Below are 18,325 nucleotides of genomic sequence, written 5' to 3'. Positions count from 1 at the left end.
TACAGAGTGAAAATAAGCACACAGCATGGTAGAGGCTTCTTGAGCTATGATCAGTTAGCCAGGAATTGAATGCAGCCTGCTCAACTTCAAAGTTTTTGGCTTTCATTACACTACTATATAGTGAAATCTCTCAATATACTTGCCATTTGTCTCCAAATCAGTTCTTAAAAATGAAGTCATAATTTCATAATCAATATACCTATTAATGACAATGCAAAAGGCCATTTTATTGAATACTAGATGTTTTATTTTCTTTTGGAAAACAGGAACAGGTATTTATTATGTTTTCTTTCTTTGGAAATTGGTGTTATTTTAAATTTAACTCAACTTATTTCATTCTACCCATAATATGTTTGAACGCTGTGCATTCTCAAAATGCAAGGCTATTACACTAATCCCGCTAACTAAACTTTCTGATGAACTAACAAAGCTTAATTTGATGGCTGGGTTTAACTCATCAAGGAGGAATTAAGAGTTTTATTAGCTGATTAGCTGTCACTAAAACAATGCATGCTGTATTTTCAACAAAATTCTACTGTGGTGAGGAAGAAAAATATTTAAGTCTTGATTACAAGAATTGCAAGAGGTGGATGCTTAGGAATCTTCTAACTCTAGGATCCTATAATTATGTGAACACTTTTTAAACATAAAATTGAAGTATGGATTGTTATCTAGGAAGGAACACATGCTTCTTATATGAAGTAACTATTCTTTTAGTTATCGAGTTATTTTAAATTTATTTTTGCATATCAGAAGATTAAAAATCTGACAGATTTGTTGGAACAGATTTGCAAAAGTGGTTTTTTGATAAAAATAAAGATATAATATAAAAATAATAAATTATATAGTCGTATCATATTGGGAGACCAAGAAAATGGATGAAAGGAGCAAAATTTTACAAACTAGAAAGGTGATAATAGAAAAGAACAGGAAAGATGGCAGAAGCTACACCACAAATGTCAATCAGGTTAAGTTTTAAGTGGAAACACTGCAATATAGTGTAGAAAAATAGCAGAATTTCCTTAAGCATGTTCCATGACTTAAAATACTATGAAGTCTTTTAAGTGACATTTTATAGAAAACAAAATTCACTTTATTTACAGAACACAGTGTAAAGTTCTAATCTCTAGGCAACAGACCACACAAAAAACTAGTAACGTCTACTGACCCATACAAATTCTTGTTCTAAAATGTTATCAAAAAGCCTCATATCATGTTTTAACATTTTAAAAACAAATTTAGAATCAGCACCTTAAAAGTTTTAAAATTACTAAATCACTTGGGCATTCCAAAAATAAAAATAAAAACAACTATTTGCAATGAAAAAAGCTATGCAATGCACTTACCATCATGATTAGGATTTCCTAGTGTCCATGGCTCATCTGAGTCAAAATGAGTATCTCCCCCAATTCCTGGTCCAGGGAAATAGGCATGTGCCAAAAACCCTCCCTCTCCATCAAAGGGAGAACTATCTCCATGAAAACCAGATGCGAAAATGATGGTTATATCCACATCGCGTTTGCCATTTTCCAATTCGCTGTAAGGAACTTCTTCAAATGTCAGAGGAGTTACATTCTGCCACACATCAAAGGCACGGCGAATAGCTTTGCGGGTTTCAGGGTCTCCTACTTTAGGAGTTACGTTCTTTATACTGAAATTTAGAGAAGAGAATAATAAGTATGGCTTTTTAATATACAATCTGACTTATTACAGATTGGCTTTTTACAGATTTTGATCTATTCAGTTGAGTAAAATACTGTAAAAACAGCCTTAGATTAAATAGGAAAGAAATTAATCAATGCCTCATATCTTTATAGCTAGGTTTCACTACACTGGGGTTATTTAATTCTCAGCAGTATAGTATTCATCTGGCAAGGCTATAGATAGAAGTTCTCTGCAGAATGGGTTAACAGTAGGGTAAACTGGGTCAATCAGTCACTTTGCCTCCTGAACAACAGAACGGTAGCTTTGCCAAATGATCAAACAGGTGCAACAGTCTCGAGCTGAAATTAAAAATTCAGTTTCTTTCTTGTTATCATTACTTTTAGGGGCACATCATTGTGTGCACGCATGTTACTTCCAAACAATGTCGTTGTGTTATTCTTTATCTATGAACACCAATTCAGCAGACACAAAGTTATTTCTTAGTTTTTAAAGAAAAGGTTAATTAATTATAGTTTCTTATGTTCTATTGTTTTCTTATGATATACTTAATTCTTTCTAGTTATAAAAAGCAATGTGAGTGAATGGCTTTTTAATACAAAAATTTAAAATTATATGAAATTAAAGAAGTGACTTGGACATTATTTATTTAGTTTACTTTTCTTGAGACTAATATCAAATGGCTACTTCGACCAACAATCTTACATCCATGAATCCACATATTTATACTAAAAAAATCTTAATACATAAAAGAAGGTATAATATTCAGGTGAATATTTATTGCAAAGCAGTAATAAAAGAGAAATGGAAGCTAAACAATTTAAAATGATGGAGTAGTAGTTAAGTTATGGTGTCTCTATTACATGTTATAATATAAATAGGACTCAAAATTATTTTTTGCCATTTAAGGCTATTTAGCAGCATAGAAAAAATTTCAGATATACTTTCCCATGGAAAAATAATATGCAAATTATATTTTTAGCCCACTTGTAGCTATGTCTCAATAATTACAAATATTAGGCAGGTATCATACCAAAATAATAATAATGGTGTTAACTGAGCATTTACTATGAGCCAGGCAAGCATTTTACAGTAGAAAACCTAAGAGAAAATTTAGAGTGGTAGAGCTGGTTTTTCAACTTAAACATTCTGACTCAAGAATCCATTATCTAAGCTAGACCAACACATCTAAAAGAAGGTTGTCACTATTTTCTAATATATATATATATACATTGATTATTTGATGGTAAATATCATTCATTGTATATAAAGAAAATGAAGAAGCAAACCAGGTGGAAATGGAGTGGGGGCAGGGAGTGTTCCAGGAAGGAGAAATGACAAGTGAAAGGTCTTGAAGTTGGAGACATGCTTAGCGAGTTCCAAGAATGGTGAGGTGGCCACAGCTGGATATGAGGCCAGAAAGGAAGCATAAAATCAAAGATTTTGGCCACTGTAAAGAGTTTGGCTTTTGTTCTAAATGCGAGGGGCAGAACTGGAGCATAATGAGCTAAGTGATACTGGACTTACACTTTTTAAACAAAAGACTGTGCATTATGTGGAAAACAGATTGAAGTGAAGCAAGAGTTGAAGCAAGCAGACCCACTGGGAACTCTTGCAAAACTTTAGGTGAGAGATGACAGTGGGGGCCAGGGCACTACCAGTACAGATATGGAGAAGTAGATGAATTTTGGATAAATTTTGAGGATACACCTGCCAAGATGTACTGATGGCTGGACTAAAGCTGTGAGAGAAAAGGAGGTGCCAAGGAAGACACCATATTTTCTGAGCTGAGCCAAAGGATGTTGGACAGAGTAAAATAATTCAAGCCTGCTCAAGGAGAATGTTATACAGTATTTTGTTATTGTTGTTTTACTTGTTTGTCTTAATTTCATGTCCTTTCAGCGTGATGCTCTGAACTCTATTTTGAGAAAGGGTAAATTTCTATATTGAGACATCCGGTGATGCTTCTGTCTGGCTTGTTAATCTCTAAATTTCCTGTCTGATGGCTGAAGAGCATTCAGATTAATGTAACTTTGAATTTCGTCTAAATTAGTTTTCCTAGTAGTCTTCTATTTTACTCCCACCCTACAGGAAGACCCTCATTAGTGGGGAAGTGTTTTTATGACACATTATTTGAAAGAACGTACTACATAAAGGCCACTGCTCTAGGAGCCTAAGAGATACAGCTGTGAATAAGACTCTGCTCTTGTAAAACTTACATATATTAGTGATAAGAGATACACACACAAAAACCCAACAACATCAAAAAGATAAATACAGATGGCAACAAGTGAAGGGTGAGGAGGTAAGGTGAGTAGATGATAAATGGGATTTCAGTGACAAAAGGAGCCACACATGCTTAGCTAGCATGAGTTTCTAGCCAGAAGGAACAGTGAGCAGCCCACATACATTTGGCCAGTTCAAAGAACGGGAGTGCTCAGGGAAATGGTGTAAAATGAACACTCAGGACAGTGGTTTGAGATTAAAGAGAATGGGCAGGAAGCGAGTTATATTCTGTGAAAGGAAATCACTGGAGAGTTTTAAGCAGAGAAGTATTTTGGTATTATTCTAGTTTACAAAGATCACTGTTTCTGATGAAAAATGAATAAGAAGACAAGCATGGAAGCAACGAAACATTTTGGAAGTCCAAGCAAGAGAAGACAGAGACATGTCCCAGAGTGGTAGTCATGGAGATATGAAGAATTAGACCATTTCAGTGTATATTCCGAGGGTATTGTTAATGGGAATTGGTGTTGTATTCAATGTGTAATGAAGAATTTATTTTGTTTTGAAATAAAAGATAATCTTACAAAAGAAAAAATCATTAGTATGATATGTATATAAGTACATAATGGTTCTGAGAAAAACGAAGCTACATAATGAAGAATAATAAATGGGGGGGGCGCCTGGGTGGCTCAGTTGGTTAAGCATCAGACTCTTGATTTGAGCTCAGGTCATGAGCTCAGGGTCGTGGGATCAAGCCCCATGTCCGGCTCCATGCTCAGCACAGAGTCTGCTTGTCCCTCTCCTTCAGCTCCTCCCTCTGCTCCTCCCCCTGCCCCCTGCTCTCATTTTCTCTCTCTCAAATAAATAAAATCTTTTTTTTTTTTTTATAAAAGATTTTATTTATTTATTTGAGAGAGAGAATGAGAAAGAGCACATGAGAAGGGGGAGGGTCAGAGGGAGAAGCAGACTCCCTGCCGAGCAGGGAGCCCGATGCGGGACTCGATCCCGGGACTCCAGGATCATGACCTGAGCCGAAGGCAGTCGCTTAACCAACTGAGCCACCCAGGCGCCCTCAAATAAATAAAATCTTAAAAAAAAATGTAGAGTATCATATTGTAAATACATCACCGTGTTTTTCAAAGCCAAGCTCGATTAACTTCCAAAATATACTTAACCACAACATTTGTAATGTCATTAGTAAATACAAGACACATAATGGGTGCCTGGGTGGCGCAGTCGGTTAAGCTTCCAACCCTTTTCAGCTCAGGTCATGATCTCAGGGTCCTGATCTCAGGGTCATGAGATCAAGCCCCACCTGGGGCTCCTCACTCAGAACAGAGTCTGCTTAAGACTTTCTCTTCATCTCTTTCTGCTCCTCCCCACCGCGCTCTCTCACGCGCGCTCTCTTTCTCTCTCAAATAAACAAATCTTTAAAAGACACACAAGTGTACTTCCAAGTTAGAGTTCTGAATGAAGTACAAAGACATTTAGGAATTTTTATGCCATTAAGATGTATTTTGTATTTACTAATAATTGAAATAATAAGGGCAACAGAGATATGTGATATAAAGAATAATAGGACTGTTATTCTTAGTAGTTCTAATACATGATGCCCAAAGTTATTAATATATATATTTGCAAAACAAAAAATGCTATAAAATGAATAAAATGAAGGTTATGTTTCAAAAACTTAATAGAACTAATTTAATTTTAAAATGTTTTGGGGCGCCTGGGTGGCTCAGTCAGTGAAGCGTCTGCCTTCGGCTCAGGTCAGGATCCTGGGGTCCTGGGATGGGCCCCGCATCAGGCTCCCTGCTCAGCGGGGAGCCTGCTTCTCCCTCTTCCACTCCCCCTGCTTGTGCTCCCTCTCTCCCTGTGTCTCTCCCTGTCAAACAGATAAATAAAATCTTAAAAAAAAATGTTTTTACTTTGCTTTTCTGTAAACAGAGTACTTAGAGTGAACATACTTTTCATTCTAATAAGACAATTGATTTCATTTTTCGAAGACTTTATCAGGTTTTTTCATTATGCCATTTCACTGATTCTTTTAAACCTCCATGTTACTAAATTTTGAAACTTTCACCTAAAAAATTAATAAATGTTATCATTAATTCATTAATGACCATGCCTTATACAACCCTACATAATAAAGCTGATCAAGTGGAAATTTTTCAACCTCTTTATTCATCGGAACAATTGGTAGTGAGGGAAAGGTATGTCAATTGACTTACAAGATAACTATGTAAAGTCAGGATTCCCTAGCTTTAACTGCACTGAATCCATACCGATTCATTTAATAACAATTCTACATATTAATCATGGAGTATTTCCTCATTAACTTTTTCAGAGAGTAATAAATCTTTTCCAAAGCTAGAGCATTTTATCTCTAATATGAAAGTAAGAAAAAAAACTAAATATTTTGGCATTTGTATTGTGTATTAAAGGTTAAAAGAAGCTTATACTCTGCCTTATTATTCTCAGTAAAAACATATAAATCTTACAATGATAAGTGAGAAGTTTACTACACTACTTCTTTTTATTTATTTATTTATTTATTTATTTATTTATTTATTTATTTATTTGACAGAGCGAGATACAGTGGGAGAGAGAGCACAAGCAGGGGGAACAGGAGAGGGAGGAGAAGCAGACTCCCCGCTGAGCAGGGAGCCCGATGCGGGGCTCGATCCCAGGACCCTGGGATCATGACCTGAGCTGAAGGCAGATGCTTAACGACTGAGCCACCCAGGTGCCCCACTACACTACTTCTAAGATAATTTTTAAAAGGGTAAGAATTTGACATTCAGAGAAATAGTAAATTTTGAGGGAATGAGACCTTTATTAACAAAACTCTACTGAAATATGTATGTGTTCTCTTTATTGATGACACTGGAGGAATTATTTTGCTTCATTAGTTCTGTAAAATAGATGAATATAAAATGTAAAAATATCAAACATTTGTTCATTTGAACAGATGTTACAGTAAGTGTGAAACAAGGCCATTGCAATAGGTTTTGTCCTTTCAAATGAAGTAAACTCTAATAAGTTACTCGAGTGACATAGTAAATATTACCCAGTGCCTAGTATTACTGTGTAAAGTCAGGATCCTCTAGTTTTAACATCACTGGATCCATAGTAATTTATTTAATAACAACTCTATATATTAATAATGATTATTTGCTCTTTAAATTTTGACAGAGTGATAAATCTTTTTCAAAGTTAGTGTAATGTTTTATCTCTAATTTTAAAGGAAGTAAAAAAACAAACAAACCTAATACTTCAGCATCTAGTTAAGATCCAGAAGTTGTATATATACTTGTGTCAAAATTATTTTGGTATGGTCAAGGATAAATACTAAATTCAACAGACAAAAATTAGTTGTCCAGAAAAGCATACTTACATTTTGTGAAAAATGATTGGCAATGAAATGGAATTTATTGTAACTGGGAAAGTAGACAATTGCTAAGAGTATAATAGAGTAAAAATAATAAAATATATAGTTAAGTTATTTTCAGATCCATATCCAGAATGTATTATAACATTCTATTAAGAGAGAACTAAATAGACTAATATATTTTCATTCAAATTATGTTTGTATGGTTGATGTGGCTTCACTTTTTTTTTTTTTGTACAAGAAATGGTCAGAGAATAGAGATTGAATATGGAGTCTCTTTCTCTAGAAAAGCTTATATTAAATATTTCACGATTTCACAAGATGCTAGTTTTCCAGGTAAGGCAGACTAAAGTACATATTATTTTGGGTTTTATTTAAATAGTCTGTTTTACTACCTGCCATGTATCCTCTGGACACACAACCTGAATTCTATGTGAAGTCAACAGGATCATCAAATTCAGTGACCTAACTGGTTTTAGAGAATAAGAAAAGCTTCTGGGGAGGCACTGATTATTCCTCAGCAACTTCTAGGTTTCTTTTCTCTGCATATATTACATTTTTTAAGATTTTTATTTATTTATTTGTCAGAGAGAGAGAGAGCACAAGCAGGGGGAGTGGCAGGCAGAGGGAGAAGCAGGCTCCCAGTCGAGCATCAGTCAAGCCTGATGCGAAACTCGATCCCAGGATCCTGGGACATGACCTGAGCTGAAGGCAGACGTTTAACCAATTGAGCCACCCAAGCATCCCAACTCTGCATATATTATGAAAGTAAAATAATAACTTCTGATGTGTATCTTCAGGAGTCACACAAACATTCATTTAAAATCAAGCTTAGTTAAAGGAGAATTTACTAGGAAAATCAATACCAATTAATGTAACATAATATAACATACTATTATCACATTAATTAATATATTATGAATACTTGTTAATATAATCCAGTTTAAAAAACAGATGCATCAGGCAGTTTAAGTACATATTCCATGGGACACTTACTACATAAAATATTATTTTGGAATTTAGATTTTATAAAGAAAAAGAATTTAGGCTAAGCTTATTTTACACAATATTTAATAAATGGGAAATAAAGATATATTTGCTAAACAATGAGCTTACTCATTACATTCCTATTATTATTTTGCATAAAGCTTAACCAAAGCCTACAAAGAATTCATTAATTTATCCAACAGCTATTTAATTAGGGCATAATACACAGCAGCACTCTGCTAGGTTCTAGGGAACATAAAATGGAAATGGTCTCTGATGTAATGAAGTTCCTATAAGGTCCGAAGTAACAATACAGTATACTATTCTGTAATTATTCACTTAAACACACCTGTCTCCCACATTTGACTGTATTTTCTATAAGAGTGGGGGCCTTGCTTAACTCATCTACCTATTGCCAGTGCTGTCACATAATGCTGTTCAATAACCATTTATTGAATGTACAACATCTAATTACCCAAGAAGCAAAATTTGCCAAAAGAAAAATGGATCATAAAGATTCAATTAAGAGATGAATGGCCACCTGTATTTATACTATAATTACTACCAGCATGTAAATTATGTATCAGCCAAAGTTATATATACCCCTAACTACTTAAATGATTCTTCTGGTACAACCTCAGAAGTTCCCATTCCTAGGCATCAAGCACCGAGGTCATTAAAGTGGAAAGCATGGGAGCCTAGACATTCCCTCGAAATGGAGTCATTATGCAAGGTTCCTTCCAATTCCACATTTTAAAGATAGGAAGAGATTTTAAAATTATATAGTCTAACTTTCCAACCATTCCACAAATGGTCTCTAATTTCCTTGACAGGTGAATAAATTGCTTGGTTTATATGCTTCCAACAATGAAGACTTGTAGGGTGAATGATTTAATTTTCCAATAGCTCAAAATATTAGGTTCTTCTGAAAGCCATTAAGTATTTGAGAATAACTGAAAATTTCTCCCTTAAATATTTTTTCCATCATATTGAGAATCCTTGGCTCTAATATTGAGCCCTTTCTCATGCAGACTGTTTGTAAGATCTCTTAGCATTTTGATTTCTTTTTTAGAGGTGCACTTTAATTTGCCAAGAAGTTGTTGGAAATGTGGTAGACCAAAGAGAAAAGGATACATCAGGTAAAGCTTGGCCAACAAAGCAAAGAGAAAAAATTGCCATCATCACTGCTTTGGACACTCTGCTTTCTATCAATCTAAGCTGTTCATTTTAGTTCTTATTTAGCCACACTGTACCCTTGGCTCATAATGAGTTTGCCATCAAATAAAACCTAGATTCAACCACCCCCACTCCGACTCATGGCTTCATTCTGTAATGGCACATTTCTGCTATCCTTTTAACGAGTAATTTTTTTTTTTAGCTGAAATGTAGTATTTTGTTTTCGTTTTTCTAAATATAGTAATAAAAGTAGCAGCAAAGGCTTATATAGTACTTATTTTACACAGGGCAAGTTTTTAACACTTTACATACACTAACTTTAAAATTTAATATCCTTAGTTCTCACCCTCAATTTTCTATAATTCTGTTAGAATATTCTCAACAATTTCCATTAATTGTCTCATAAATTAAAACAAGTTAAGATGATAGTTGGCATTTACTAAGCACTATGTTTCAAGCACTGTGCTGAGCTATTTTGTTTGTTTCTGGGGGGTTCCCCCCACCATGACCTGACTTAACTACCTCCTAAGCTTTATGAGGTAGGTAGTGTTACAATACTCACTTTTCACACAGGGAAAATGAGACTTAGAAGATTAAGTAACTTGATCCTGGTCTTACAGGTAGCAAGTATCGGAGCCAGGATTCAAATCCAGATCTTTCTTATCCAAAATAGGACTCTTAACCACATGATGTGTTTATCAATAACCTGGAAGCTTACAGGGATAGACACCTAATTATTTGAGTATTCAAAACTCGCTGAGACAATTGTCAGTATAGGGACAGAACTTCAACGGAATTATGATTAGTTCTGAACATAATGGCTCTTAACAGTTTCTTTCTTACTTTCTTTCTTTCTTAAATGAATGGTGTAGTCAGTACCTAAGTATGCAGAGACACTAAACAGGGTACACCGTTAAGTCTGGAAATCAGGCCAGAAAAAAGACACTATCCGAAACGAAAACAATAAATATCAACATGCAGAGATGTGTGTTTTGTACTTCTAAAGTTGATTACACAAATTAATCTAATTAATACTTACTAATTTTTTATATGTTATGGGGTAAGAATCTAATTTCATTGTTTTCTATATGGATAACTAATTACTACAGAAGAACTTAGTAAGTAAAAGAGCCTGTCCTTTTCCCCAATGATCTATAAGGTTTTCTCTGGCATAAATAAATTGAAGCCCCAACCCCCAATGAAACTATATTTGGAAATAGAGCCTTTAAGGAAAGTAAATAAGGTTAAATGAAGACGTAAGGGTGGGGTCCTAATTTGGTATGACTTCTTATAAGAAGAGAAAAAAAAAAACCAGCAGAAATCTCTCTCTCCACACATGCATAGAGGAAAGGTAAGAGGTGGACACAATGAGAAGGACACAATCTACAAGCCAGAAGGAGAAATCTCACCAAAACCAACCTTGACAGCATGTTAATCTTGGACTTGTAGCCTCTGGAACTGGGAAAATTAAATTTCTGTTGTTTAAGTTACCCAGGCTGTGATATTTTGTGATGGCAGCCTGAGCAGACTAATACAGATTTAATGGACCAACTCCTTTGAAAAACACAATCTATAAAAACCCACACAAAGAGAAATAGATAATCTGAACAGGACTATATCTATTAAATAGATTTAATTAAAAATTAATAACTGTCAAAGAAAAAAGAACCAGGCCCAAATAGTTGCATTGGGTTTACTAAACATTTCAGTTACAAATCATACCAATTCTCTACAATCTCTTCCAGAAAACTGAAGTAAAGGGAACACTTTCTAACCCATTCCATGAGGCTAGCATTACTCTCCTACCTAACCCAGATAAAGACTTTAAAAGAAAGAAAAACCACATATCAATATCATTCATGAATATACATGTAAAAATCCTCAACAAAAAATTAGCAAGTCAAATCCAACAATGTATAAAAAAAATGATTCATCATGACAAAGTAGGATTTACCCTAGGCATGAGAGGCTGGTTCAACTGAAAATCAATTAATGTAATCCAACACATTAAAAGGCTAAAGAAGAAAAATCATATGATCATATGATCATATGAATAGGTACAGAAAAAGCATTTCATAAAATCCAACACTTATTTATAATAAAAACTTCCAGCAAACTAGGAATAGGGTGAACCTCCTCAACTTGATAAACATCTAGAAAGAAGCCTACAGCCTATATCATACTTAATAGTGAGGAACTAGATGCTTTTCTCCCAAAGATTGGGAAAAAGGCAATGATGTTTGCCTTCAACACTCCTATTCAACATTTTACTGACAGCTCTCCCTTATGTAATAAGACAAGAAAAGAAAATAAAAGATAAACACATTGGGAAGGAAAAAATACTCCTTTTTTTCAGGTGATATGATATGAAGTTGACATAGAAGAAAAACTAAGTGACCTCAGATTTGGAAATGATTTTTTTGATATAACACCAAAAGCACAATAAAGGAAGAAAATAATTGATAGGTTGGACTTTATTAAAATTAAAACTTCTGCTCTGTAGCAGACAAGCCACAGACTAGGAGAACTATGAATCCCACTGTCATTATGGACTTTAGTTAGTAATAATATAGCAACAGTGGCTCAGCAATTTTAACAAATGGATCACACTAATGCAAGATCTTAATAGGAGAAACTATGAGTGTGTATATGTGGTGGGGGGATGTGATATATGGGAACTACTTGTATTATCTGCCCAACTTTTCTGTAAACCTAAAATTGTATTACCTAAACCTAAAACATGAAATGTATTATTTTTTTAAAAAGTTGGCCATATTCTTTTATTATTTCTGAAAATTATCTAGAGTTTATTCTGTGTTTTCTATATAGAAAATGATATAAACTTACTAATGATAGTGTTATTTCTTTACAAGTCCTTATATCTTTTATTTCCTTACAACTATAAGTAGCTGTGCAATGTTGCTGAACAGACTTAGAGGTAGCAGGTATTTTCTTGTTGTTCTTTAAGGCATTCTTCCAACACTTCACATTTACTACATGGGCTTGGCTTAAGACTGCTTCCTCCTTGATTTTTCTTATCTGCAGAAATAACTGAAATGAGTTGCATAAAAAATCTAGGAGCATGCTATCTGGGAGGATTAGCTTAAGAATATAAAACAACACTGAAAAAGTGTTCTCAAGGGGCGCCTGGGTGGCTCAGTCATTAAGCGTCTGCCTTCGGCTCAGGTCACGCTCCCAGGGTCCTGGGATGGAGCCCTACGTTGGGGCTCCCTGCTCGGTGGGGAGCCTGCTTCTCCCTCTCCCACTCCCCTTGCTTGTGTTCCTTCTCTCGCTGTGTCTCTCTCTGTCAAATAAATAAATAAAATCTTTATTAAAAAAAAAGGAAAAGTGTTCTCAAAATAACTAAAATAAGTTCAAATGGCACAAACCAGATATATTGGTAGAAAATCTATATATTGAGTTTTAAATTTTATCCTTAAGCATATGTGAAGGGTTAGTTATACAAAGAATGAGAATTATAAATGTCTTTTATTCATGTATTCCTGACATCTTACCCTTCCCCTGACGTGCCCTGCCTCTTCCCTTGCCCTTTGGTCTAACACATGCTTTCTCTTTCTGTGAGTCTTGGCTGAAAGGTCATTTCTTCAGGAAGCCTTTCCCTGGTTTTCTAGAGTGGGTTGGATGGCCCTGTTTTACATTTCTCTTGCATCTTGTTCCTCCCCTTTCATAACAGTCATCACATTTATATGATTCTTCAACTTAACCACATAACTGTAAATTCCAAGAGGACAAACAGAATTTCCATGTTTTATTTATTTCTATATCCCCAGTGCCTAGAACTGTTTTTGTTCAAACTGAGGTTCAATACACAGTTGTTCAATGAATTAATGAATAAATAGGAACATCTCCAATAGCAGCAAATGTCCCTCCAGGTTGGAAGACGTTGGCATCCCTTTGGCATCCTTCACTGAAGACAAAACAAGAAACAATGATCCATCTGCACTGCTGCCAATAAGATAGAAAGTAAAATGACTTGAGTTGATACTAAAAGTTAATTAATAGTAGATCCAAAGACATTTTGTTTAGATGACAATTATTTATAAACTTTATTATTTGATTACTTTTAGATTATGAATCCTTATTAAAGAATGTAATGGGGCACCTGGGTGGCTCAGTTGGCTAAGTGTTTGATCTCAGGGTCCTGGGTTCGCGTCCTACATTGGGCTCCCTGCTCAGCAGGGAGCCTGCTTCTCCCTCTGCCCCTGCCCCCTGCATGTGTTCTCTCTCTCTCTCACGCTCTCGCTCACACTCTCTCTCTTTCAAGTAAATAAATAAAATCTTAAAAAAAATAAAGAACGTAACGTGTTACAATACTCATCTCAGAGTCCCTCAGGATTTGGTATTCTTTCAAGAAGCTTGAAGGTACAGTTTACAAATGAGACCAAGTATTTAAGAAATATTTAAAAGGCTTCCAAATAGGCAATTTATTCTCTTCTCAATGGCAGTTCTCAGTTCCCTATGTTAACATTATATATATTGTGTAACTATATGTTACCATGTAGTCAATGTGCATAAGATGTCAAACAAAATGTCAAAATAAATAGTGGTGAAAAATGGAGAAAACAGCAATTCATCATCAGTTCTTATACCTGTAAGTGATGTGTTTGTGTTGCCACTTCTGTCCTGTTAATGCATATCGCTTTCGACGAACATTAAATTTGGAGCTACCTCTTGTCTGGTCAGGTACACCACATCGAGGCTTCTTCATCCAGCTGCAAAAAGCAGTATTTTCCAGTTATTTACCAACAACCCTAATCATGAATTTCAAAAGGAAATCAATTGAGAAGGTAATCTATGACAGTGATTATGAAAATGGGAAAACATAAAGAAGAAAGTTGTCAATTTCCTTGCAATTTAAATCTAAGTAGAAAGCATATTTTGTCCCTGAATGATCAAGAATCAGTGGTTTCGAACTCAGCTCTTTTAGATATTTTTTCTTTCTCTAATTCATTTTGAGCTTGCTGTAGACTGAGGTCCTCTTACGCTTCTAACTAGAATCTGTTTTTAACAAGATTTGTGACCTTGGGCAAGTCACTAATTCCTAGTCTCATTCATAAAAAGAGGCTTTTAAAAATAAATTTTCACTAAGGTCTCTTCCAGGTTTAACATTCAACAATTTTTAAAATCTGTTACATGATCTTAAATTTCAGGATTTGAGAGGGTATATTCTATTCTCTCTTCTAGCTTGCATAGAAGTAAATTATTTAAATAACATTTGCCTTTCTCCATTTTTTTTCTTCTTTTCACTTTGATCATTACCCCAACTTACAAGTAAGAACCATTTGTTTTAGATCAGTAATTAATAACTAAATTCAATGCTTAATTTTTTTTTTTCTGGATATGAGGTGTTAGCATCACACAAATAAGGTTTAACATAATTATATTAGGAAAATGACATGCTGTTTTTTGATTAATTTTTAATACTTATACAAATACAGTCATGGAACTTCTTTTCTACAGTCTCATTGGTCAAATGTCCTGTTTTCGATGTAGTCTTGCTTCTTATCTAAGAAGAAAGATTTTCATGATTTTGAGTAGTGCTTCTTTGGTGACTCATAAAATGGCTTTACCATTCATTAGCACATTTAATTTAACAATTACAAAGCTAATGCAAAATCTTCATGGTGCTATATGCTTCAGCAAGTAGAAATGAGAAAAGAATCAATTTTTGCTGTATTTCATCAGATATTTTATAATTTCTATACTCTTTAAATGGAAAATAATTGACTATAGAGATGACTATCTAAAGATGTCCATTTTGTGAAAATGAAAGAAACAGTTTACATGTTACATGGATAAATCAGCTAATTAGCTCTTATAAACAATAATAACCTCATACAACAATGAAATCATGACTTTTGTTTTTTAAGAAAGATGACACTTTTACCATAAGTATTGAAAAAATTTCTCCTTTTTTATTCTGCCCGTAGACAGACAATGTAGACATTGCGGTTATCAAACTTAAAAAATTCCATCCTAGTTTATAATGCATTGTGGAGTTACTTCAGAAAAATCGCTTTCCCTTTATTAAAGTCTCCCAACTCCTAGGAGGCTATATGGTCGTACGGAATTGAATTCTATAAAGTTGAGAATGGAGATCTCCTATTTTTAACTAATACTTCAAGGGCATTCCTCAACCACTTCATTTGAGGGATATTTCACTAGACTGTAAACACTCAAGGGCAGGGGATCTATATACCAAGATCTATATGTCTATATACTATATACAAGGTGTATATATATACTATCCACCTTGTACAACCCCTGGAATATGAGATATTCAATGAATAAGTGGAGAGGGACACTTTGTATTTTTTAAATGAAAAAGCATTAATTGTTATTACATACTGTAAGATACAGACACAGATTTAACTAGCAAATATTAAGCACTGGAGAGGTTATTATGATTTAAGTGGCTTTTACATATGGGTATTTCATTAATTATATTCTCAGCAAAAATTGTAATATTCCTAAGGCAGGTTTTTATGCTTATTTATTTCATTAAAAGCACTAAGAGAATAAATAATATATAATTATTAAAAATGAATAAATTTACTAAGTGTGGGAAGTAGTTACACTTACATTTTGCTAAGAAAAATATTTAAGTTAGCATTCTGGGAAGAGAAATAATTTGGAAATGGATAGTGGGATGAAATTTGACAAAATGCAATTACCTTTTATCAGGATAAAATGTATTGCTAATGAGGACACACTGTCTAAAATTATTTTAATAATCAATAAAATTAAAAGAGGAAGGTAGCAATTGAAAAGGAAATTAAATTTATTAATATAAATTTCCATTTTAAGTCATGCATATGTTGGATTTAGTAAAAATTTTTCCAGTGAAGCACTGCATCTTCCAAAGGATAGGGTTTATATGGATGAGTATTAGATTCTTATGCTGAAAGATATCTCTACTGAATTCTTTATGTATTTCTTAGGCTTTTGCCCATTAAATATGTATTTTTTCTTATGTTCCAACTTCTTTGTTTATTTACTCAATAAATCCTTATTCATTCATCTTGTAATATTTTTCAGCTTTTATAACATGTTAAGAGATATAACGAAAAAGTGTGACTGGAAAGATAAACGAGGCAAGAAGCCCTTTTTGAGTTCACAGTCTACAGGCAAGACATGCATGATTAAAAAAAATTACTATATAATGGCTTAAATGCTGTCATACCTTTGTCAAGATACCCTGTCATTATTTCAATTTACATGTAAAAAATTTTTGATTTTCCTACCCAGATTTGTAACAATTCCTCTGATGCTTTATTTCAGCCAAAAGTCTTAACATCCTTCTAATGCCTAAGTTAGATACCCAGGTAATATTCTCCACTGCTCTTTCCTCACATCTAATCAAGCAGGATGCAGTCTTTTTTGCCTCCAAAATTTCTCTTCTCTCTCTCACTAATGCCGTCCTTCTCATTCCTAAAGACAAATCTTTCCAGAACACAGATGTGTTCTCTATATATTCTGGGCATGAAAATGCTTATATAGAAAGAATCTGACTCAGGCTTACTTAAGGAGGATCCCCTGTCACCCCCCTCTACTTTCTAAGATCCACTCAGGTTCCTACAGAACTAAACCTCTTTCTGCCTTTGTATGCAGTGACCTCTGTCTGGCATAACTTCCTCTTTTTTCACACTGAGAATCCTAAACATCCTTCATTATTCAACTCATAGAGATACAGTTTACCATCTCAACACTGCACGGATTATACTATGTGTTCCGACTTGTGTCTCTGTCTTCCACTGGCCTGAGTCACGGCAGAGAGCCAGGAATAATGGGGCCTATACCCAGAGAAGTCTTCAATAAGAAAATGAAGCAAATGAATTGAGTCTGCATGTCTCTTTTGTACATGCTGATCCCCCTTACTGTCCACATTTCTTGAAGACTTTGTAACTCTTCCCAGGTGTGTGCCTTGAACAAATGCTTATTGCATGGACACTGTGTAGACATTTTTATGTAAAACTAAATCATAAAGCAGATGACTTAAGTGTAAGAAATAAACATAAGAACAGGAATAATCTAATATCGATCAGTAATTTAATGCAAAAAACTCTTAATAAGGGTTGGTCGAGTTGAGAACACTCTATGTTAACTTTGCCAATATTTATATCCAAATATTCTGGCATAGATATATTAGCAGAAATTATTTATCAAATTATGCAAAATCCCCAAGATATGATAGAAGCACATCATGCCACTGAATATGACACATGGTATCTGAGCTAAATTGGCCTTTGGGCCTTTTATGTGACTCGAAACATTTAAATCATTCTTTAATTTCATAAGGAGTCAGGTTCTTTCTGCTACAATTTTTGAAGTTCTTGGTGGATAAAAATGATTAGTGTTTAACAGGACTCATCAATGAATTAAATGTCTAATACTAAAGGTAAAGTTGGCATGTTAATATTGTTATTCAGGTAGAGTCTGACTCTGGGATTTATTTCATTATCATACACCAAATATTAGTTGCATTCATATATGAATTTGATAAAACCCATATATACTTGTACACGAGAGTGCGAAACTCTCCATGTACAAGTAGAATTGATTGATTGTTTCACCTCAGGTAACAAATGTATCACCTGAAAGAAACATGGATTAAAGAGAATGTGTGTGTGTGCATGTGTGCGGGCTATTTTCAAGCAGTGCTTCTTTTGTGAAAGTTCCATTGCTAAAACATACTTATTTTTCTGTGTGTCAATACACAGCAGCTCATACACATGTGCTTCATTACTGACTCATTTGCTAAGAATTTTAAGTTGACATTCCAAAGCAAACAAAGACGTGGGAACCGGCCCTGGCGGTGGGAGGGAGCTACAAGAAAGTCATTTTGTACTTTCAAGGTGTAAA

The 18,325-nt window shown here is 34.3% G+C and overlaps 1 protein-coding gene across 1 annotated transcript in view; it reads right to left on the bottom strand.

Moving 5' to 3' along the window:
* MMP16 (matrix metallopeptidase 16) overlaps window positions 1–18,325 on the bottom strand; it is a 282,542-nt gene that overhangs the window by 118,490 nt on the left and 145,727 nt on the right. Inside the window, exons 3-4 of the mRNA XM_036101312.2 lie at window positions 14,053–14,175; window positions 1,347–1,651 (exon numbers count right to left, since the gene is read on the bottom strand). Coding sequence (XP_035957205.1) covers window positions 1,347–1,651; window positions 14,053–14,175 — 428 coding nt within the window. The remainder of the gene's footprint in view (window positions 1–1,346; window positions 1,652–14,052; window positions 14,176–18,325) is intronic.

The sequence above is a fragment of the Halichoerus grypus genome, chromosome 5, assembly GCF_964656455.1.
Source record: "Halichoerus grypus chromosome 5, mHalGry1.hap1.1, whole genome shotgun sequence".
Classification (NCBI taxonomy): domain Eukaryota; kingdom Metazoa; phylum Chordata; class Mammalia; order Carnivora; family Phocidae; genus Halichoerus; species Halichoerus grypus.
The sequence above is the reverse complement of the archived record's forward strand: the minus strand, read 5'-3'. Positions and strand labels throughout refer to the sequence as shown.